This window comes from Artemia franciscana, chromosome 6, assembly GCF_032884065.1.
Source record: "Artemia franciscana chromosome 6, ASM3288406v1, whole genome shotgun sequence".
NCBI classification, from domain to species: Eukaryota; Metazoa; Arthropoda; class Branchiopoda; order Anostraca; family Artemiidae; genus Artemia; species Artemia franciscana.
The window spans coordinates 25,554,190-25,579,929 of NC_088868.1; the positions used below are offsets into that span (position 1 = coordinate 25,554,190).

The following is a 25,740-nucleotide window of genomic DNA, read 5'->3' on the forward strand; positions in this document are numbered from 1 at the left end:
TCTTGAAGATGTTTGTGACTCTTTAGAGGTGTCCTATAATCCAAGTGTCACTATGATAAGTGTGACCAATGGGAAAATACCTACCTGGCATGTATTTTATATTATATTGGAGGGCAACCATTGAGTAATGTTAAATATCTCATTATTTATTTTCCCAACCTGGTGTTTATCTTTAGTTGTCGCTTCTCTAAGTATGCTGGTAGTGTCAATGTTTGTTTTATATTTATATCCAATAGGCATACCTCTCAATTTTTTATAGGGCATTTTAGTCATTAATATGAATTGTATAAAACTTGCATAATTCGAAAGATTGTTGTTTGTGCTCATCAACGATCCATTTATGTAGACACTGGTGTGTCTAAACAAATTGTGTAGTATACAATTTTCATAGGTTTATCCCTCGACTGCAGTTGGTTTTTCGTTATTAGAATTTTTTACAGTGACACGTAAAGCTATAAATTTGGAAGTCAAATCTATGAAATAATATCACTGGAATAAATTGGAAAAATTACGTTTTCAGAGAGAGCTTGTTGTGGATAAAATTGTTCCTAGTAACCATGTTTTACACTCACATCAATATTTTCCGCATTGAAAAGATTTAGAGATGAGCTGACATGTTCACATACAAAACCTAGTGTATACCTTTGGATTTCCTCGACCATATTAAAAGCGTTAACAGTACCCTTATCATTGCTAATAGTAGCCCATCAACTTTAAGGACGAGGCATTGCCTATGCGTCTTTGAAACAGCGAAAAATATTGAATTTTTTGATCCTTTTGACCTACCTTATACGTTCTACGCGCCTCACATTAAAAAGCTTTTTGAGCAAAGTGGAAAATCTGTTATTCAAAACCGGAAGCAAGTAGAAGATTTATCAACCGAAAGCTGTTGTTTTCATGCACTATTATGTTTTGTTTTCCGGTGTCGCATATAAACTTGAAGCGAATTTTTTACCGTTTATGTTGATGAGCCTCGATTGAGCGACTTTCTAGCTAAAAATACCCTTTCATAAACTTATTATATAAATTTTACTGTCCTGAGAGTGTAATGCTTAAAAATGTTCGTAAATTTGTTTGTTAATAAATGGTGTATGTACAAAACTCTGTGTCCTTTAGATTTCTTCTTCCACGTATAGGTAGCCATCGAAAAGGATAGGTGGCAGTAGATCGTCATGATTTAATTTGTATTCATCTTGGCATGCAAAGTCAGGGTTACATTTTCTACACTATAATGTAACTTCATTTTTATTATATCTCTTTGTAAAGTCAATAATACTATTTCGATTCAAATTATAAAATTAATGTGTTTCAATTTGCTATAGTCATTTATAGTCAACGAAAGCACAATTCTCACAGGATGATCAGCTGCTCAATGTATACAAACATATGGGACATGTGTAAACATTTTTTAATGTTGCCTGTCTCACTTCCAAAAATAAACTGACTGGGGAAAAATAATATCTTCTAGGAGGAGGGTGAGTGACTTCATGAAACTTGTTCAAGTTACTTCTTGTTGCCTAGCAAAATGGCTGAATAGGTAGTGGTTCAAAGCAAAATTGCAGTACCATTTTGTTTTGTTTCAATTATTATATCAACAAATCGAGTAATTGCATCTGGACCATGATGTAAAAGTTTGGTGCTATAGTCCAAAGACAGAGACTCATTTCTCACTATATCTTCCAGCATTCTTTGAGAAAATATTTCCCATTGAATAGATAACTCTAGAGAATCATCATCTAGAATCAAATATTTTCCAAAGTTACTAGATTCCGTATAATTTTTTGTTTCTTAAATCCAGTTATTTTTAATCTGACACTTTTATTACCGATTATAGAGTAACAAAAGATCTCGTTACAAACTTACTCCAAGTCGTTGACAAACTTACTTCTTCTTATATAGATTGATTCAGGTCGTTGTCTTCAATATATTTCACTACTGCATTTAATCTGTCTCGAAATCTTTGCATATGCATCGTATTCACCTTTGCTGCAAAGCATATCTCTTCTTTCGACTAAAATTTGTTTAATGATATAACATATCACGCAAACATCTCCTCCCATTCTACGGTTAGCCGGCGACCCTTTGTAATTTTTACAGCAGCATTAGCCACTCTAGGTTTCATTTCACCGTTGTTAGCACCTTCAATATCTAATAGAATAAAAGCACCCATTACTAAAGAATAATATCCTTTATATTGACACAATGAACTCTTTTTCGGTACTGAAGCAAAGTCACGCAAGATTGCGTTATCCTCAAACCCAATTAAGCAATTAACACATGCTTCGTTTAGAAAACATTCCCTATGACGTAACATGCACCTGCTGGCTGTCATGGAATGGCGGGGTATGGTTGTCTTTAAATCAGGGATAGTGTTGTTGTGGAATACAGGGACAGGGCTGCTTTAAAGAGAATAGTTTACATCAAATGGCTTACTTTGTATTTGGATTTCTCTAAAAAATAATTCAGTGTTTGGATATAAAAAAAAGAAAACTTATATCTATCCTGTTATGTCTAAGAACACTTCTCCTTATGAAAAACTTTTAGACTCTAGTTGTTTTCTAAGGTCCGAATAAATGAAAATAAACATAGCTTTACTAGACATTTTTGTTGAACTGACTTCGAAATAATGGTATTCCTTCGATTACCTGTAGTTACGAATTAGAGACAATTAAGGTCTGAAAATATCTCAGAGAAAATAGAGATTGCCATTAAAATTCCTATCTTGCAAATCATTTTAGGCTACAAACCCAAACTTAATGAAATATATATTTGGAAACCCCAAACCAGTGAAATAAGTCAAATTTTAAAACGAACAGAAAAGGATGTGAATCGATATTGAAACATAAAATGAACAGAAATTAAAATGAATAATAAAGTCAAACCTAAAACGAGCAGTAATCGTTTATTAAAATATTACTTCAAATGTGCGCTTTAAAAGGTTTAACTAGCAATCAATTTTCTATTCGTTGAAATGGAATTAGACTAAAAAAATAATACTAGTATACGCAAGTCATCCGATCCCAACTTTTTTTAGCGACATATTCAAGTTGATTCTGCTCACTCTAAACTTCCTCAGCTAAAAAGTGGGAAGATTTTGAACGCAAGGCAGAAACCTAGATTTGGGACTGTTGAGAAGGAAACGTATTAAGAAACAATTCTTACTTTATAATCTGCAGAATAATTGTAGTAAACATATTTTGACTGCAGCTCCACTATAATTTACCCCAACCCTCCCCATAATGTGCAAATATAAAGCTCTTATTATATGTTTCCCATCTGTTCTCCTGTTTCTCGATTCGTCACCGTTGATTCAGTTTACTGGTACTGGGGTTGAAAAAAAAAAGAGTAACGCATGACAAAATCCTTGGGAAACATATAAGTTGGGCTATATAATTGCACCTTAGGTGGGGTAGAGTTGGTGGGGGGGGTGTGGGGTAAGTACAGTGGAATTGCAGTCGAAATGTGCTAACTACAATTATTCTGCATATTATGAAATAAGCATTGTTTTCTTAACATGTTTCCTTCTCAACACCCCCAATTCTAGGCTTATACTGAATGCAACAAAAATGAAAGTCATAATGTTTATATTTAAAAAATGCCACTGTGAAGTTGACGTTGTAGTTGCAAGGTAAAAAAAAGTAAAACAATTAATGTCATTCACTACATTAGTATAAGCAAGTCACGTGCCGGTAATTAAAAAAAAAACGTAAACGGCGCCAATGTATTTCCATCGATAGACTAGAATCAATTTGTGATTCATATAGCACGGAAGCGTCGTCAGGAACGTGTTATAAACATTGATTTAAAGTTTAGTCGAAAGAGTTTCAAGTAAGTAGAATAAGTGGACAGGATGATAAACTTAGCTATTGCATGCTTTCAAAGTAATGAGAAAATCTGAAGAAGTAAATAGGTATTTTCGATTATGATTGAATAGATTGGATTAATTTTTGTTGTAAAGCTGACATAAAAGGCGCTGTAGGAGACTCTCAGACATAGGTGTACATGCAAGGTAGCCATTCCCAGTGATCTATTACTAGCTTTAATGACTTTGAATTATCTCGTGTGATATTTTTTTTTAAATCTTTTTCAATTGCCATTTTGGACTTTTTGTTTGGAATTATAAGTCCTTATATGTGAGTTTTGGGCTCAGAAGTCAGAACTTAACATTCGACATCACTTCAGAAGTAAAAAATTATAACCTAGTGTTTTGAACTTTTTAAGAGCCGATAGTCGGTTTAGTGATTATGAGAAAAAGCTAAATAAAGATATGGTCAGAATTTTTTCTAGTCTATCGATACATCTTTTCTGACAGATTGTTTAATGATCTTTTTTTGAACCTTGTGTATATTAGTTTTGTACTTCTGACACTGCTGTTAAGGTTTATGTTTCCTCCCCCCGCTCATTACGCTAAAGTTTGACTCATTCTCTCAATTCTACTTTATAAAACGTTAAACAAATTTAGCGTAAAGTCCGGGGCGTTGAGGGAGGAATAGTCCCTTTCGTGCACAGAGTAATTTCTGTTCGTTTTAAGTTTAATGTCGCTTCTTACTTCCAGTTAAAAAAAACTTGTCACCTAGAACTTTTAATTTTTAGCGAACGTTTTTATTAGTAAAAAATATACCTAACTTACGATATATTTTACGTAACGAACTTCTATATTCATATACTTTTATTATGTATATGAGGGGGTTTGCCCCCTCGTTAATGCCTCGCTATTTACACTAAAGCTTTAATTTTGTCCCAATTCTTTAAGAATGCTCCCTGAATCACAAAGGGCATAGAATAAATAGTTGAAATTACTAAAAATACTTTAGCGTGATGAGCGAGGCATTTAGAGGAGATGAACCCCTCTTATGCGTAATAATCTCTGTTCGTTTTAAGTTTCAATGCTGCTCCTTACTTTCAGTTGAAAACACTTTTTCATGATTATTTTTTCATTGTTTGTTTTAAAATAATACTTGAAAACCCTGCGCCCCCTTCATGGAATTTATCTTCCCCCGTGACAAATTCCTCAAAGGGAAGATCCTCCCACGTAGCCCCCTCCCCTATACCCCCCAACCAAAAAATACCCCTGAAAAAGTTTGTACATTCCCAGTAACCATTACTGTATGTAAACACTGGTCAAAGTTTGTAACTTGCAGTCCCTCCCTCGTGGACTGTCGGGGAGTACGTCGGCCCCAAAGAAATAGTTATTATGTTTTTCGACTATGTGGAACAAAATGGCTATCTCAAAATTTTGACCCGTTGACTTTAGGAAACAATTGGCGTGGGAGGGGGCCTAGGTGCCCTCCAATTTTTTGATCACTTAAAAGGGCACTAAAACCTTTAATTTCCGTTATAATGAGCCTTCTTGCGATATTTTAGGACCACTCGATCGATATGATCATCCCTGAAAAAAAAACAAAGGGGGCCAAATACTTTAAAAATGAGTAAAAAATTGTTTATATGCATTTTTCTTATGTTTTTACGGTTTGGACAAAAATTTAGGGGAGGGGGATCAAACTCTGTAACCCCCTCTCCCTGGATACGTCCCTGCTTTAAAATCTTCATTTATTTTATAGTAGTATCATTTTACCATCTGTTAAAGCAATTAGAATCAAAATCAGCAACTGAATTCCCTTTTTAAATTTCCCCCTTTGTGTTCTCCTTTAGGACGACATTGAAAAATTCTGTATACGGACCACACGAAAACATTATATTTACATTTAGTTGTCATTTCAATGTTTTATAAGTCATTGAGATTCGTTGTAATGGTAACTTCTTTAGCAGTTCTATAGCATCACTCTGTTGAGTTGGCGTGTAGACTACGCACATGAGGAGCTTTAGGACTCTCCTCAGAATCTCAAGACCTATACAATAGTTAGAGTATTTTCTTTTTTCTTAGTACGATCTAAATATTTTTGGTGCAATGTTTTTAATAGATCCAAAAAAGCCTATAAGATATTTGTGTAGCCTATAGTCAGGGGCAGATCCCGAAGGTAGTCTCGGGAGCAAGGCTCCCTCCCCAGAAGGTCAAAAATTTACTAATCACAGGGTCGAAGTGTCAAAAATTATTGGCAGAAGAGTCTAACTTTTATGGGTACCTCCCAAACATTTCAAATTTACATATTAAATTTAGGGGGGGGGGGGTTACATTTGATCCTTTGAGCCTTTTTTTTAATTTTTTCAATGAAAATACAAAAAAAACAATAAAATATTCTGCCCCTTCCAAGGGTGTTTTTGCAAATAAAAAAGAGATAAAGATCCTCCAGAGCCAGTGCTGGCACATGAGGCGTCGAATCCACGTTTCCTTTTTTAGAAGGAGAGGGAGCGACCTTAAAAATATAGGGAGGAATAAAATGTGAGGTCATATGCTCCTCCTCCTAATTGAGGCTAATGGGAGTGATTCATTTTCAGAAAATTTACAAGATACGTCCTTTGGATTTAGGCCTCAAGCGTCAAACTTTATGTTGCTGTTGCTCTGTCGTCAGAAGACCTAACAAATAATTGATTGAAATATCAGTATGACCAATGTAGATTCTGATATTTATTATCAGGCTATATCAAAATCCAATGAATAATGTTAAGTTGTAGGTCACAGAATCACGAAAAAAATTTTCTTAGACAACCTCATATATCATTTGTGAAATATCCAAATAATTGTGTATATTTTCGTCCATTCACTATAGAAAATCTCGTTTTGTGTCAGTTGGATACTAGAGACCACCCATAGATACTAAAGAAAGAAAAAATCCTTTCATCCAAATTTGGGAATACATCCTGATCTTATTGTTGTTGCAATACTCCCTGTCAAATGGAATTCACTTTTCAAATACACTTGACTGCATTCTCTATATTCAAGAGCTCCATTTGTTTTATGTTAGTATTATTCTTACCGTCAGTTGAAAGTAATATCTAGATTTGGAAACACACTAAAACTGTTTCCCATATATAGTTCTTATGAGCAAGTTTCCAGGCATAGCTCAACATTGAATTGCTTTATTGTCATTTTCTGGGATTTACTTCAAGAAAAGTGATTATTTTTATTTTAAACGAAATGTTGAAATGTTCGGCCTTGTTGGCCTGAGTCTCCGACTAGATTTAATTTATTCTATTTCTCCCTTATTTCAGTGAGAGATCACGAAATCCAAACACTTGCTATAATCTCTACTACTACTACTACTACTACTACTAATAACTCACTGCAGCACCAAGCCGCCTGAGGCCAACACAGCTACGCACGCTCCTCCTCCAACCTAATCTATTTAAAGCCTCCCTCTTTACACCCTCCCAGGAAGTTCCCATTTCCTTTAAATCCTTATTTATGACATCCTCCCAACCCAGACAAGGACAATCTCTGGGGTTCATAAATTTCACTTCTTCTTCAAAAACAGTGGTTTTTGACCAGGGGTCCATGGACACATTTCATGGGGTCATTGAGCTTGAATTTTCTATTTTGTAAATTACGTTTTGAATTTTTTTATTATTGAAGATCCCTCTTATTCATTTTATGAATTTAAAATATTATTCTGAGAAAAGGTTCATGGCTGTCACATGACTGGTTAAATTTGTTTGTTTTTTTATTTGATCTTTATAGCTGACTTTTTTTTTATAAATTTATTTTCTAGATTTCGACGACATGATACTGCGACAGACAAAATTAGGGTAAGTGACTTTATTATTCTCTTTTTTTTCTATGATTAAAATTAGACAGAACGAATAGCCACAAGAATGGTTATAGTATTGTTCTGAACCCTTTACCCCTATGTAACTTTGTCCGCTTAACATTGCATTTACTTACCCCCCCCCCTTATTTCAAGTTAATTGTATAAAGCTTTTCTATGGGGTTTTTGTTCAAGAACAAGTAAAAAGTAACCGAGAGCATTTTTCAAAATGGTACTTTAAAAAGTTGTCTTCCAAAAAAAAGGTTGGCAAATTCAACATTGATAGCCAATAATTCTGCCATGAAAATGAAATGATAAAGTTCTATCCTTCCTTTTTTGAGTATTCTATTCGATACAGGCCAGGGTAACCAAGATACCTAGGATATGATAGCGCAACCTTATAAGTGTAAAAACGCCAAAGGCACATTTTTCCAATTGAAAATGCACCGAATTTTTAATCGTGACAGAAAAAACTTACCATTTGAAGAATATGTACGGTAAAGGAAACACCTTGAAAAATCATCGAAAATGTGTCAAAGCACCGATCTGACAAAACTGACACAATGTTGTGCCTGGTAAGCAAAGACACAATGAAATATTTCCATTAGAAGTATTTATCGATGTTCGTATGAAACATGACAGTAGTGATGCCATAATACCTTCCACGATAGCCCGATCCCCGGATTCCACGACAGCCAGCAGGTGCATGTTACGTCATATGGAAAGTTTTTCAAGAGACACAGGGACCTGTTGCATCATAGGGAATATTTTTTAAAAGACGCGGGTGCTTGTTACGTAATTGGGAATTTTTCCAGGAGATGCAGGCGTATGTTCCGTAATAGGGAGGGTTTACTTTGGTTTGTATGTAATAGGGTTTGTTTACTTTTGGTTGTTACATAATAAAGCCTTGGCTATTCCGTAATAAGATATGTTAGATTCCACTTGTGAAGCAGGAAGTTTTTTAAAGACACTTTTCTTCAAGACGTTTTTTCAAGACGTTTAAAGACATCCCGATACGTTTTTTAAGACATTTCTCTTCAAGAGGTTTCAAGACATCCCAACTCATTTTCTAAGATATTTCTCTTCAAGACGCCCCAAGACGTTTTTCACGAAATTTCTCTTCAAGACAACTCAAGGCATCCCAAGACGTTTTCTAAGACATTTTTCTTCAAGACGTTTTTCCAAAGCTTTTCAAGACATCCCAAGAAATTTTCCAAGACATTTTTTCTTCAAGGCTTTTTTTCTCCATGGTTTCTTTAGTTCTTCCGTAATAGGGGAATGTTTACTTATATTAAGGATGACGCATTCACACGTGACTTGTTTCTTCAAGCCCCGTGGGGGATATCCTGTTTTAACTGAGGAGGACACACACGTGGGTGTTATATAACGATGATGTACACTTGGGATGTACTTGGGATGTACACTAAGTGATATACACTGAGACACAACATTCTTCCAAATATCAAATTTCATTAAGATTCCATCACCCGTTCGTAAGTCAAAAATACTTTATTTTTTCTATTTTTTCCGAATTAATTGGCCCCCACTCCCCCCCTTATGGTCAAATCGGGATAACGACTATTTCTAATTTAATGTGGTCTAATTTAATGTGGTTAATTTAATTTAATGGTCTAAATTTCATCGTCCTAGCTTACCTGGAAGTGCCTAAAGTAGCAAAACCGGGACAGACAGACATAAAGACCGACAGAATTAGCGATCGCTATATGTTACTTGGTTAATACCAAGTGCCATAAAAACAGGTCCCTTTCTAGATGCTTGAATTATGCAGACTTATCTTAGTTTTGATAAGTTTTTGAAGAAACTAAATTTCAGCTAGGGGGAAGAACTGGAGTCTTTGAGGCCAACTGAGTTATGAGAGGGGCAGTTGCCCCCTAGCCCCATAAGAAATTCCACCCCTGGATAAGTCACGGTTTGAATTCACTATATTTTCAAGGTAAACACCATTTGAGTACACCCTACTTTTCCTTAAAGCTGGGAATGTTCTCATCCATCAATTCCTTCATTTTTCGTGAATTCTTTGAATGGCGAAGATTGTTGTATCTTTCCTATTGCAGCCAGGATTGAACGCTGGGTCAGGTATTTCCAGACTGTGTGAGTCACGTACCAAATGTTCGCCATGGAGTTTGAATTTATTTTCTGCTAACCTATTTTTATTACTTGTGTACAAGGCAGAATCCAGAAAATGGGTTACTGGGTTTGACCCGCTCCCCCTAATTTCTCTCTCTGATTCAGAAAAACGTAACGAAAATACAAATAAACAATTTTTTTATGTGTTTTCAAGTTGTTATGGCACTTGGTATTAACCAAGTGACATATAGCAATCACAAATTCTGTCGGTCTGTCTGTCGGTCTTCATGTCTGTCGGTCCTGGTTTTGCTACTTTAGGCACTTCCAGGTAAGCTAGGAAGACGAAATTTGGCAGGCGCATCAGGGACCGGACCAGATTAAATTAGAAACAGTCATTTTCCCGATTTGACCATCTGGGGGGAGTGGGGGGCCGGTTAATTCGGGAAAAATAGAAAAAATGAAGTATTTTTAACTTACGAACGGTTGGATCTTACTGAAATTTGATGTTTAGAAGGATATCGTGTCTCAGAACTCTTATTTTAAATCTCGACCGGATCTGGTGACATTGGGGGGAGTTGGGAGGGGGAAACCTAAAATCTTGGAAAACACTTAGAGTGTAGGGATCGGGATGAAACTTGGTGGGAAAAATAAGCACAAGTCCTAGATACATGATTGACATAACCGGAACGGATCCGCTCTCTGTGAATTAGTTGGGGGGAGGGCTAATTCTGAAAAATTAGAAAAAATTAAGGTATTTTTAACTTACGAACGGGTGATCGGATCTCAATGAAATTTGATATTTAGAAGGGTATTATATCTCAAAGCTCTTATTTTAAATCCAGACCGGATCTGGTGACATTAGGGGGAGTTTGGGGGGACCTAAAATCATGGAAAACGCTTAGAGTGGAAGGATCGGGATGAAACTTGGCATAATTGGAACGGATCCATACTATTTGGGGGAATTGGGGGGGGGGGGTTAATTCTGAAAAATTAGAAAAAATGACGTATTTCTAACTTACGAAAGAGTGATCGAATCTTCATGAAACTTCATATTTAAAGGATCTCGTAACTCAGATCTCTTATTTTAAATCTCAATCGGATCCAGCGTCGTTGGGCGGGGGGCAGTTGGGGGAGGGACCGAGAATCTTAGAAAATACTTAAAGCGGAGAGATCAGGATGAAACTGGATGGGAAGAATAAAAACAAGTGTAAGATACGTGACTGACATAACCGACTGCATCCACCCTCTCTGGTGGAGTTTGGGGGGGGGGGGGGTAATTCGGAAAAGGAAAACTGAGGTATTTGTAGCTTACGAACGGGTGATCAGATCTTAATGAAATTTGATATTTAGAAGGATCTTGTGCTTTAAAGCTCTTATTTGAAATTCCGAGCAGAACCTGTGACATTGGGGGGAGTTGGAGGGGAAAACCGGAATTCTTGGAAAACGTGAAAATTGGGATATTTTTATCTTACGAATAGGTGATCAGATCTTAATGAAACTTGATATATAGAAGGATCTTATGTCTCAGATGCTAGATTTTCGACTCGAATTGGATCCGGGGACGTAGGGGGTTGGAGGAGGGAAACAGAAATCTTGGAAAACGCTTAGAGTGGAGAGATCGGGATGAAACTTGATGGGAAGAATAAGCACAAGTTCTAGATACGTGATTGATATAATTGGAACGGATCCAATCTCCATGGACGAGCTGGAGGTGTTAATTTGGAAAAATTGGAAAAATTGAGGTATTTTTAACTTAAGAATGAGTGACCGGATCTTAATGAAATTTGATATTTAGAAGGAATTCAGGTCTCAGAGCTCTTATTTCAAATCCCGACCAGATCTGTTGACATTGAGGGAGTTGGAGGGGACATTGGAAATTTTGGAAAACGCTTAGAGTGGAGGAATCGGGATGAAGCTTGGTGGATAGAATAAACAAATTTCATAGATACGTGATTGACGTAACCGTACTGGATTCGCTCTCTTTGGGGGAGTTGGGGGGAGGGGTTCAATGCTTTGGTGAGTTTGGTGCTTCTGGACGTGCCAGGACGAGGAAAATTGGTAGGCGTGTCAGGGAGATGCCCAAATTGACTTGATAAAGTCGTTTTCCCAGATTCGACCATCTGGGGGGCTACAGGGAGAGGAAAAATTTGAAAAAAATGAAGTATTTATAACTTACGAGTGGGTGATCGGATCTTAATGAATTTTGATATTTAGAAGGACATCGTGACTCAGAGCTTTTATTTTAAATCCCGACCGGCATTAAGCCTCTGATTTTCCTTTTAAATCAATCGATTGATTCTTATAATTTTGTTAGAGCTCTTACCCTATGAGCTCTTGGCTCTTAGCTCTTCTGGCCTCGTCACAAGTGCCATATGAGCTCTTAGCTCTTGTTTTGTTTTATTAAACCCCTCTCCCGAAAAAAAAATCCTGAATACCCCCTTGCTTGTGTGCTATTTATCGATTTAAGTATCTGTTTATTTAGTCTTTCTTGAAATTCATCTTTCAGGTTAGCCTAAGAAATTTTATATTATCCTTTATCCGAAGATCTCTTATTTTAATAGCACATCTAACATTATTTTATTGACTAAGCTTAAGTGCATTTTCCCTTAGGTCTTTTTGTCCATATTATAGTAAAAATTACAATAAAGAATTAGTACAGTAAAAAAAAAACAGTAAATTAGTTTCATAAATCTTGCCTTATAATAAAACAGGCTATTTTGTTTTTAGGACCTTACAAACAATCCCGGAGTTGAAACAACCCCTTAGAGATTTACGGTGCTGCGATGGTGACTCTGTTACACTCGAATGTCGGATTAAAGCGGAGCCCCCGCCCTATATTCGCTGGACCAAGAGTGGAAAGGTATGGAAATATTTATTACTTTGATGGTGCATGACCAGAAGTGTCAAATCTGGGGCGTGGCATTAAACATTAAATTGCGATATTATATTTTCAGTAAATCCTGATTGATCATTGACCCGACCCGGCATCTCGTGTTTTTCTTTATGGTGCCATATGAACGAATAGACCAAAATCCACGTCTTCTTGAAAGTCTAGAAGAGCTGAAGGACATGATTTATTAGGCGCTATAGACAATTACGCAAAACGAGGTACAGCGTCTTTGGCAAGGACATTTGCCGCCTTGACGTATGTCGTCTCATAGACGTTGCGCATATTCTACATTTTTGGAGTTTTGCAAAATAAGTTGCAAAATTGGTTTTCTCCGTTTTTATGGCACTTGGTATTAACCTAGTGACATATGGCGATCGCAAATTCTGTCGGTCTATCGGTCTGTCCCGGTTTTGCTACTTTAGGCAATTCCAGGTAAGCTAGGACGATGAGATTTGGCAGGCGTATCAGGGACCCGGAACAGATTAAATTAGAAATAGCCGTTCTCCCTGTCCGACCATCTGGAGGGGGAGTAAGGGGCCGGTTTATTCGGAAAAATAGAAAAAATGAAGTATTTTTAACTTACGAACGGATGATGCGATCTTAATGAAATTTGATGTTTGGAAGGATATTTGTCTTAGAGCTCTTGCTTTAAATCCTGACCTGTTCCGATGACATTGGGGGGAGTTGGAGGGGGGAACCTAAAATCTTGGAAAACGCTTAGAGTGGAGGGATCGGGATGAAACTTGGTGGTAAAAATAAGCAGAAGTCCTAGATACGTGATTGACATAACCTGAACGGATCTGCTCTGTTTGGGGGAGTTGGGGGGGGATAGTTAATTCTGAAAAATTAGAAAAAAATTAGGTATTTTTAACTCACGAAGAAGTTGTCGTATCTTAATGAAATTTCATATTTAGAGGGACGTCGTAACTCAGATCTCTCATTTTAAATCCCGACCGGATCCAGCGTCATTAGGGAGGGGACGTGAAAATCGACGAATGGGTTATCGGATCTTAACGAATTTTAATATTTAAAAGGACCTCGTGACTCAGAGCTCTTATTTTCAATCCCAACCGGCATTAAACCTTCAATTTTCCTTTTAAATCAATCTATTGATTCTTAGACTTATGCTAGAACTCATACCATATGAGCTCTTGGCTCGTCCGGCCTCGTCACAAGTGCCATATGAGCTCTTAGCTCTTTTTTTCTTCCAAATTGTGGAAAATGGATCTTGCAATAGCTTGCGCATTTTTAGCAATGCATAGTATAGGCTGCATGATTTTTGTTGTGGCACCACTTTATCTATGCACCTACTGCCATTTTCGTTTACTGTATGAAAAGAAGTTGCCAATCTTTTCCAAAAATCACCTCTACCCCTCCTAAATCCTATCTTACAACCCTTGAATGTACACCCCTAGTTTGTAGCACCTCACATAAAATTATATTAATATAATTGAAACATTACGTAGTTTGCCATTATGACTTTAGGACTCTATTTTAAAGCAAAACAAAGGTTTTTAGTCTAACATAGTAACTATTTCCATTATCGAAGCTAAAATTATATGGTTTGTGTCGAGAGGGTGCCCACTTTCGAAAATTAAATACTCTGGGTGGCGCGTGCCGACTAAGACGGAAGTGTGCCAAGTGTGTTGGAAACTGTACATAGTGTGGCAGGACTGTACGACATACTTGGCGTTCTGAGACAGACACCTGGTGTCGGAAAGTTGGTTTTTGTTTACCCTATAGCGACAGAATAACCAAAACTCATCCAGCTGATGCAGCAACAAAACTACCCCTGATTTTCTTGGAATTAGCTATATTTCCCAGTTTTTACCCATAGATGATCAAATGTTTACCATTTAGGCTAAAACAAAGCTTCAATTATTATTCAATAAAAAAAAAACTAGGAATGAACGCTTTTACTGAAATAACAGGATTCATAATTTCAATAAATACTTTCGTAATGCTTGTGCTACATTATGTGCAACCTAAACTTTCATATCTGGATTTAGATATGAAAACAAATAATGCAACATGCTCCAAAGGGTTATGAGATCATAGCGTTATTTGTTTCATGATCCTCATTTGAAATCTCTAACCAATACAGCAAAAAAGAGAACACAATCTACATCATAGTGCTGTTTTAATGGAGGAAAAATCTTGTAATTGTGTCTACCACCCATTGTGGGAATGCTACCTAATTTGATGTATTGCGTAATCCTTGATGAATAATACTGGCGTCAATCGATTTTCGTTTTTGGCGATCTTTACAATTTTTTTTATCTATATACCTTTGGTATAAAACAGATAAAAATTTGGATTAGGTTTCTAATGCAACAGTTTTTGTAGACTTATCACGTACAAATTTATAAAATGCTACTTTTAAATGAGCTCCAAATTTAGAACTACCAAACTAAGCAACCCTTAAATCACAACTCTAGTGGAAGTCTAACACAATTTATAAAATAAGTACTTTACGGTTTCGATTTAATACAGCTATTCTATGATCTTAATCATGTTTAATGGTTACTAATGATTCATCTAGGACCATCCTCTAAATTATCCCCGAAAGATGGTGAGCCAGAAGAAGTGAGATATATTTTTTCGCAAAAAGTTGGGACTGGGTATTTGGGACGGGCAAAGGGCAAGGGCTCCACGTTGGGTCATTTAATCACACAGATTCAAAATCTTTGCAGGGCTTTAACTTCAGCAAGGAGTAATATGTCTGCTATTTGTGAGACAACTCTTTAAAATATTTTAATGTTGGATTTCCATACTGTTATTAGCCTGAAATTAGCAATTTCAGAAATACCAGCTTTGATGGAAATCGTAAATACGGTGGAAATAATTTGGTGGAAATTAAGCACCATGTATTCATGAAAATTGTGCTTAACGTTCTCTAATTTCGCACATTCACATTGTAAAATTAGCCTCATAACTATAATTAGCAGCTTCAGCAACTTTTAGACATCAATTTCGATGGAAATCAAACCCTATCTGTAACACTTGGTCTTAACGTTTTCTTTATTTTTGTAATTATGAAAGTTCAGAAACTCTTAAAGCACAAATAACCCAAAAATATAAAACATATCTTAAACATTTTCTTTTGTTTGTTTAAGTATTGTGAAGTTTTCAGGGCAGTAGCACATTTTCGTCAGTGTTGTCATTTTAAACCATGAAAATGAGTAAGAAAAACTAATTAGTTATACTTGGCAACGCTTTTTGTCCGTAAAAATCAGTCTTTTGATTCACAAAGATAACAACACCGGGGAAAGGAAGCTACATTTTCTTACACTGATTACTCCTGCCATAACCAAGGCTACCCTGGCTTAGAGTCAGGCTACCCTGGTTACCATTGCTACTCCTACCATAAGTAGCTCTGCCACTACCTCTCTCAAATGCCACCCACCACCACAACTAATATTAACTTGTTTCTCATATTGATTAACAATGACTACGTTCATGAATGGAATTATTTTCCGATCTTACTACTAATAATATAAATAAAAACCTTGTCTTTTCTAAAATGAACTGGAATTAAAAAAAGTTTCTATGTTTTAAACATAGTTTCTTCGTGACAAGCAAGGAACGAATTCAAAACTTTAAACGAGATGAAATTATCTTATATTAGGTGTCAAACTTGGAACAAACAAAAATAACTGAATAAAAAAAATGAAATCTAAAACGAACATAGTTTACTATAAACAATGAAGAAAGATACATAAATTTATTTTCCATATAACAATACAATAATAACACAAAAATCTACAAATCCCCACAAAGGCTCAATTGCCTATAGAGACTTAATTGAACAGAAATGGGCAAAAATAAATTTGGTGTTGCCCCTTCTCCGAAAAATATTACTATAAAGCTAAAAAAAAACTGCTTTTTTTCCTAGCAAAATGAATCCAGACTTGCAGCTACGTAGTGGCAGTGCATTTCCGGAGAATGAAAACTTTGCAAAAATCAGCTGTTCTAATACTCGTCTTATTGTTTCGAGTACCTTTTTTTACGACGTACCCCCCTCCTCTTCCCAAATTGATTAAATTTGAACTTATTGCGTTTGAAATAAGGGCCTCCCATTTCAAGTCATTTGTTTTTGAGCCCCAGAAGCTTACTCTGTTGGACAGATATCGTCTCTAGGGTAGACGTCCTGTTGGAGGAAATAAAGCTAAAAATGTATTGTTAAAATATTAGATTGCTAAGAATTGACTAACATTTTAATTTTCAGCATCTCACCAACGAAATTGCAAATAATTTCTAAACAGCTGTTTAGGATCATCATGTCATCGACAAACTTTCAGAAATTCGAGTTTCAGTTTTGAAGTTTTGGAAAATCACGTGTTATTTAAGCAACCCAGGATTTCAATTATTAAAACAAAAATGTTGCTTGGCAGTAGGATTCTTCACAGTATAGCTTAAAGCTGTTTATAGGCAAAGTAATTCTACGACAACAGCTTTACTGGAAAGAATGAAGTATTGGCAACAAAATATAGTTTTATTACCTTTGGTGGAGGGGTTACAAAAACTGGTGGATCAAGTGGGACCCCCACCCCCAAGATTTTTATGGTGCCGCCTTTTCCTGTTCTTTTCTTTTTCACTCTTTCTTTAGAATAAATTTGTCAATATGGTCAATTATTGTCCCCTTTGTCACATCCCCCCAAGACCTTTCTCTCATTGGCGCCCTTGTTACATTGGGCCTCCCTCAAGATTTTACTCTACATCCACCCCTGGTTACGGACCCTTAGTTTCTGCAACTCTTGGTCAGGGCAAAAAGTCTAAACAAGAATTTTGAAATTCTTGTGTCTAGCCTAGAAGCACGGGATGAGGGAAGCAAATCCATTTCTGTGACTATCCAGCACAGAAAAGGTAGATAATAAAAATAGCTTTCTTTGAAAACAACTTGATCTGATTAAATGCCAAGTAGTGAATGACGCTATTAGGAAATTAGTCAATACTCCAACGCTAGTTTCTCCCTTGACCACGTCCCATTGTGGCACTGTGATGCGTTTCATTTCTGAAATAAATGTGCATTCTGTTTAAATACCTTCGCTGTGCTATCCAGCCATTGCTGTAGAGATATATCGATAAATATATGGAAAGTCTTTTTTGTCAAAAATTGAAAAAAACTGTTCCGAAAAATCTATTGAGATGAGTTTTAACGATTTTGAGCAGGTTTTTGTGTTTTATATCATAGTAACTAAATATTAATATTTATTAACGGCAAGTTTCTTCCTTTTCTTCCACCTCTTGTTGAAGTGATCTTTGGATCCCCAGAAGGAAATTTTGAATGAACTCAGAAGGCTTGGTAGCACTTTGAAAAGCTCATATTAAAATAATTTTCAAGCTAACGAAGCATTTGGTTGTAAAGGACATACACAATGAGCAATTGATCAAAAGAAAACATTGCGCAAATTCAAGTCGTGCTGATTACCCAATTTCATTCTTTATATGGATAAGAATTTCCACACATATTATTTCTTAGTGATGCTACTCCGTATGTCAGAAATTAAAATTTTGTTTTTTATTCCTTTGTGGTGAAGGAGGAATGTGGCGCCAAGATTGAATTTATTTGAATGACTTCTTGTAAATATTGACTATAAAACATCTGGCCCTTGATAAAAGACGTAATGCATGATACAAAACCGACAAAGATGAATAACTCTTTTGAATGCGTCATGTTTCTCATATATTAAGTTATTCGAATTTAATAAATGAATGCTTTAAAATAGAAATGCGAAGTATCTCGATCAAGGCACGTATGAAGGTGTGCCTGTGGTCAGGGCCATAACCAGTTTTTTTTTAAATTCGTTTATATGCATTTTTTTTACGTTTATACAAGTCGGACATAATTTCCAGGGGTCCCATCCCCCAACTAACCCCCCTCGACACACCCCTACCTGTGGTCATGGTCTTTATCTAGAGATATCGAGATTTTCACAGTTTTGTCGTTAATTTCTTATATCCTTTATATAGTACACCCAAGTTTTAACTTTGTTTGTGAAATCATTCACTACCCCTCAAACTGACTTGCTATACATGTCGAATGAATATTGTTTTCTTAGATGTAGTTTATACTTTTATCATCAGTATGGTATTTTGTCCATTCTTGTCCACAGGGGCAAGAAGTCCCTGCAAATAGGTTCTCTGATAGTGAATCTGATGTTTTAATTTTCATCATCAAGATAACTCAAACTTTTGGGGTGCCTTGCCCCTTTTTGGAAAATAGGGCAATTTATATCAGGCTTGTAACTTTTTGGTGGATAACTTTAAATCTAGTAGATTTTACATGCTTAGAATCACCATTAAGAGCAAAATCTTCTGATGCATATATTGTTATAAAAAATTATTTTTTAGGGTTTCGGTTACTATTAACAGGATTCGCTCCTTTCTTACAGTTCATAACCTCGAGCCGTTTCAATGTGTAAAATTTCAGATTTTCATAAATAAGGTATGAAACACGTGTTCCAGAGTTCTCAGGCATGTTGAATTAGATGGTGTAATTCAGGGTCGTATGCAGGTTTTTTTTGGAGGGGTCGCCCTCCCTTCCCCTGGATACGGCATTGGTGAAATTTTCATTAAGATTGCATCCCATATTCGGGAATATTTTCCCTGTAACGTAACGATATTCAATTTGTCTTCTACTAACAACTTGCGATGGGTAGTCTCAGATTTATGTACTTTGTGCACGTGGAATCAGCCTTAAAAGCGGATTTTGTTGGTGGACATTTTTGTTACGAAAAACTAAGAGAGATAAATGGGTTTAATTTAAATAAAACAGTTGAACAAAAAAACGAAAAAATAACAAAACGTTAATAAAAGAAAATCCAAATATTTCTCAACGGCCGTTCAGAGCCTTTCTCAACGGAAAATCTGAGCCTTTCTCAACGAAAGCAACAAAAAAAAATTAAAGAAGAACATTTTTTTAAATAAAACCATTTGAAAAAAACGACAAACCAAACACACAGGAGAAAGGAAAAAAACATTAAAAAAAATCAATATAACTCACATTTTAAACATTTCCAGAACTGCTGTTACTCACTCAACAAGACAAAACGAATGTGTATAGTGCATAAAAGGTAATGCTCATCTTTGTATATTTCTTTAAAAATTATTTACACATTTGCTATGAAAATTCTTTTTGATAAAAATTGGTTTCTGTTGACAAACGTTACTCACTACCGCTCATTACCATGGCAGTTCGGTGAAATAGTGGTGTCATCCAGTAAAATTGTTTGAGCTTCCATGTCGAAATGGATCAAATATGAATTACCGTGATTTATTTACACTTTAAGAATTTTTACATGTCATCTTTGTAGCAATCGTGAGAATATGTTATTAACTTGAGGTATAGAGTTGCTATTGTTGTCGAAAAGACCCAAATCATTCTTCATTATATAAAGTGTAACATGCTTCAATAGTGGTACTACTTTGTCTTTTGTGAGCTATTGGTGGGTAGCTTGGCCTGGGGCATTCTTCAATTTAAATTTATGAATGCCTTGTTAAATTGTATGCCTCTAATCTGAAATCTTCCTGGGAGTTCTATTCTCAAATAAATTTTGAGTATTTGGAAGTAGTTACTGAGAGTGAGATTTTCCTTACATTCTTCTTGGAAGTTTTCAGAGATCTTTTTTGATAATATCATACTGGTAAAGATGGTATTAGTAATTATTGGAATTTAACAAAAAAGCTCATTTTTTGTAAGTAAATACTGCATATGAATTTTGCTTGATTCTGGATAACTGTTATTAACATTTAAAATGCCATTCGTGGAATGAGACAAGAAAAAAATATATACAAATATTTATGAAAAATGTAGCCAAACTTAATTTCTTACTTTCCTCTGAGTAAGTCTTGTTTTATTACCTCCTGGGTCGATCTTTCCGCAGTTCTGTCAGACAGCACCGTTTATTTTAAAACCGAAGTTTTAAAGTAAACCAAAAAGGACTTTTTTATATCCCTCTAGAGAACTATTTTCTTGACTCAAAGTCAAATTGAAAACCTTTTTTTTTAAGCAGTCCAGTCAGGCGTTAAAAAAAAAAAAAAAAAAAAAAAAAAAAAAAAGTAGCACTGTATTTCAAAAATCAAAATCATTTGAATCTGTTTCATTAATTATGTCAGACAGGTCCAACGAGAGGCCTTTGGCCCGAGGCTCAAAGGCAGTGGCGTAATTTCGTCAAAGTCCTGAAGGGGGCAAAGTTGGAGCCAGTTTTGCCAAATCAAATGAAAATGACACTGAAAACTGAAAAATAATCTATGTGTTACCATTAAGGCAAAGATATATTAAAGAAAACTGACCTGTTTCTCTGAATGCTTGGATTATGCAGGCTTACCTTAGTTTTGGCAAGATCTTTTGCAAAAATAAACTTCAGCTGTGGAGGGGCAAAGTTGGTCTGGATGGTGCAGTCGCCTCTTGCTCTATATCAAATTACGCCCCTACTCAAAGGGCAATGATCTCTTATGTAAATAATGCAGCTTTCGAACTTCTGGGGGAGCACGTGCCCCTAAAACTACCTTCTGGATTCGCCTCTGTCCGCACTACTCAATGCAGCTTTAAAAGCGGGCTTCTAAGATTTCCTTCACTAAATGTTACTAAAATTCTCTTATACAAGCCGTGCACGTAGCAATCGCGCAATGCAATAACCTACCACCCTCATTCCCCGCTCGTTGGAAATTCGCATCGGTCGTTGGAAATTTGTATTCCCACTCTAAGAGGGGTTACCAAAGAGTATGGGTAACTATTAAGAGTGGAAACTGGTGCTAGTGTCGACAAGAGAAATGGTTAACGCCATCTAGCGTTTGACGACACTTGATATTTTCTTCAATGTAATCATAAGAAAAATTTATTTAATTAAAGTAATTCGTAAAATTAAGGTAGTAATAGGTTTCTGATAGCAGTTCCTGGCAGAAAAATGATAACATAACTTGAAAAAAATGCCAAGTGTCGCCACATGCTAGATGGTGTTGATTTTTTTTCTCTTGACACTCGCGCCAGTTTCCAACCGCCAGTTTCATAAAAAGGGCAAATATAAAAAAACTAATCATGACGTCTATGCGATCTCGCTAAGACGTTTTATGTGCAACATCTTTACGCAAAACAAAGCTTAAATTTACTAAGAGAAAAAACGGCGATGAGAACAAGGGTCTTAATATTAGTCAAGACAGCCCGATGTCCCGTTAGACCTATTATTCAAAAACAATCAGAATTTAAATTAAAAAAAGAAGTTTTTCAACCGAAAGTAAGGAGCAACATCAAAACTTAAAACGAACAGAAATTATTACGTTTATCAAAGGGGTTGCCCCTTCCACAAGACCTTGTTCTTTACGCTAAGTTTCCAATTTTTGTCCTAGTTCTTAAGAACGATTCCTTAAACACAATGGCCGTTTAATTAGAATAATAGGCTTTGCTTTAAAATTCTGTAAAAAAAAAACTTTAGCGTAAAGAGCGAGGTCTTAAGGATAAGGCAAACCCTTTCATATAAGAAATAATTTTTGTTCGTTTTAAGGTTGCGTTTTAAGGTTGCTCCTTATTTTCAGTCGAAAAAACTTGTTTTTTTTTTTTAATTTAATTTCTGATCGTTTTTAAATAATACTGGGAAATCCGATACACCTGATTCCGATACGCCCGATACCGCATACATCCATTTCCCATGGGACTATAGAGATTCATATCACCAAACCGTATTTATTAGACTTTTGAACTATACTGAAGAAAATGAGTATCTAAATTTTTTTAATCAGACGGCATTGAGGGGAGGGGACCTTTTGGAGAGGGAGGCTAGCTGCCCTCCAATCTTGTTGGGGGCACTAGCAAGTTTAATTTCCGATCTAATGAGCTATTAAATATGTCTCTACGATGTCTTGGTTATCCTCTAGCCCTGGTAGAAATAAAAAATAAAAAAAAGTAATAAAAATTAGACGCAACAGAGCTATCCATGCAAAAATTGATTTTTCTTGTTTTTAAAGGTGGGAGACCCTGATTATCTTATACAAGGGTTTTTGACCGTTCTGATTCCAATGGTGTACTTTTTATTTCGGTACAACACCATTTTCGAGGGATTTCACTTTCAGACTCTTTTTCGAAGGTACCATAAAATTCTTTTGGCAACAAACTTTTGATCTTAAGACGAACTGAAATATTAGTTACCATTCTTGAATCAGTGTCACATGACAATTTTTTTTCACAAGGCATTTTTTTCAAAACACGTTTTTTAGCTTTTGGTTACTATGGGCTGTGGTTCGCTCTCGACCAGGTTTCAGCTACTGCTGCAACCATGATACAGGTCCTATCTTGGCGAATCTACTAACAATAAAACTTAAATTATTTAGATGTTGAGGCACATTTCTTTCTTATGTTCGGCACTAGTTGATTTCCAGTCATTTAAGATCAGTGGGGGAGCCTTTTAATAGACCAATAATGAGTTGCATGAATTTGTGTTGCTTAAATAATGAAGCTGATTGACAAAGCTTGTTTGAGATTAATGTACTGTGTCGTAGGATTGCGTCTTTCTTTTTCTTGTTTAACAAGTAGTGCAGGCAAGGGCGTATCCAAGATTTATTTTTATTTTTTGGGGGGGGGGAGTTGTACAAATAAACTTTACAAAACTCAATAAAAATTTGTTTATATGAATTTTGTTACTTTTTGACTAGTTGGACCGAGGGGTTATAACACGGCTCCCCTCCTCCCGTGATACGACATTAAGCATAAGTTAATTAAGTTTTTAGTCTCTCGCTCTTATTTTTGCAGCTTAAAATATTGCATACCTGCGGTGATGTATTTTAATTTCTGAAAACTGAGTTTGGTCAGTTTCAAATAGTTTTTGTGTATTTGGGATAGATAAATTTTAAAAAAGGTCCTGAATAATACTAGCTGAGAAACAGGTCCGGATTAAATAGGTGCGGGGCCCGATGGGATTTTTATGGGGCCCTCTGTATATATTAGATATTTAAATAATATATTCTTGCATAGTAGTTTACGTACGTAAAGTAGTTCAAGTACTTAGTGCAAAGTCTCTCTAATATGGGCCTATCCCGGTTGAATTCAATAAATTTGGCATGAGCTTTTACGGGTGTCAGTTTTCAACATTATAAAGTATATATTATGTAACAATAAACACGTTAATAAATCCCATCCAGCCATGCAAACTTAAAATAAATATGTTTTTAATTATTTGCATAACTCATAATTACCCCTTATCGTCAGAAAAGATTTGCTTTAACTTTCAGAATTAGTTTTTGTTCATTTTGATGGTAACGCAGGGCCTTTTCAAATACGGGGCCCGGTTGGGCCCATTTGGCCTTTATCCAGCCTTGTAGAGAAATGCCCTCAAGTTGAGAAGAAGAAAAAACCTTTTTAACAAATTTGCTACTGTGTTATATTCTTTGGCCAGATAAGGTGAGCCTAGGATATCCTCTTCAAGTCTTGTTTCATTTCCTAACCGAGTGCAGTCGCTTCAATTGAGGGGGCATGTCCTCCCCTCCCCCAAATATTTTTTGCACGCCTCCTTCCCCTGCGTTTTCGCTGAAAATAGGAAAAAACAACAAAATTGCCCCCCCCCCTTTAATCTCGGAAAATCTATTTTTGCCCCCCAACGTTTCTTAGAATTGAAGCCAATGACCCAGTGACTTATGTATAACTATGGACCTATATTAACCTGACTAGGCCTAATCAATTCTTGTGGAAATTCAAATGCTTGAAAAAAGAACTAATATAGTCTTTTTCAGAATCTTCCAAAATCACCGGACTTTGAAGAAATTTATGATGGCACGATTGCACGCCTAAATATACACCAAGTTTACCCTGAAGACGAAGGAGAATACACTTGTATTGGTTATAACGACCTTGGAAAAATATCTACTTCTGCCTGCTTAGTTGTCGATAGTAAGTTGTTCGCAGTTGTTTCTGTTCATTTTTGGTGAATTTTAGACGATTCTGTTACTTACATATGGGTAAGGTGAACGCACTATTCCACCTCTTCTTTTATGCTCTTTCCAAACATAATGATTGTTTTAACTTCAAAATCACTCTTAAAGCCCTTAAATGGACACGCGATCTAGTGTTTTAGACATGTATCTTTGAATTATGGCGATGGTATTATAGATCCATTCACAATAGAATTTTACTAACACGAATATTTAGCTAGCCCTTATCTGAGCCAACCAGATTTTTCATGGAATCTTTATTCCTTGTTCTAAGAGAAATCTTAGCAACAAAATAAAAATGAAAAATCTGCAGCTATATCTTGCAGTAAAAAATAGTAGCAGGAAAAATGAAGCAGTAACCATTAAGTTAACTAGCTGATTAATTTTTCTTTATAAATATCAATTTTATCCCGTTACGGTGCATACCTTTTCACTTCTATTTACAGTTTGACCATTAGAGGGGGGGGGAGGGGGGATGACAAATATACGGGTCATGTATCACAAGTAACCCCCAGAGGATATAGGCACTACTTGCAGAAGTGTTTTTTATAACAGCTTCTGTGTACAGCATGATTCCAATGGTGCAGTTTTCGCTGTGATCTGACAGTATTTTTGTGAGGTTTCAGGCTATTTTTGAAATTTCCTGAATGTATTTTCGCAATAAATTTATACCATTAAAATTACCCGAAATAAAAGCTACCATTCCTGAATCACCTTCCACTGGCTATTATTCCTCACCTGACAGTTTTGTTCCCAAAACGCATTTTAAAATTTTTGGTCTCTGTGGTCTAGAGTTCGTTCTTTACTAGGTTGCACCTTATGCTGCGGCTATGATTATCCAATTGGTGCAACTACCTTAAAGCGATAATATTTTTTTTCCAGCGTCTCAAAGTTTTCTGAGGGGCTTATATAAATAGCTGCATTAAACAATTATTCGCTGACATTCCAAATATTAAAACCAATCCAACCACTAATCTGTCGAACAACCATACTATACTGAACAGCGTTGCTAACGCTTCAAACTAAACTATACCAGTTTTTCCGACTAAAATTGTACCGCGAGGATTGATTTATACTATCTTAACAGCATGTTAAAAATTTTCCGTAACAAAAAGATAATTTTCAATAAAACAGAACTTGAACAGAAATCTGAGTCAGAGAGGAGCAATTAAAACCCAAATGTACCGAAAAATTCGTAAT

General features: G+C 35.8%; 1 protein-coding gene across 1 annotated transcript in view; it reads left to right on the plus strand.

The window, feature by feature from the left end:
• Window positions 1-25,740, plus strand: part of LOC136028528 (titin-like) — a 524,102-nt gene that overhangs the window by 400,791 nt on the left and 97,571 nt on the right. The window contains exons 50-52 of the mRNA XM_065706373.1: window positions 7,608-7,644; window positions 12,459-12,591; window positions 24,343-24,499. Of these exons, the coding sequence (XP_065562445.1) occupies window positions 7,608-7,644; window positions 12,459-12,591; window positions 24,343-24,499 (327 nt within the window). The remainder of the gene's footprint in view (window positions 1-7,607; window positions 7,645-12,458; window positions 12,592-24,342; window positions 24,500-25,740) is intronic.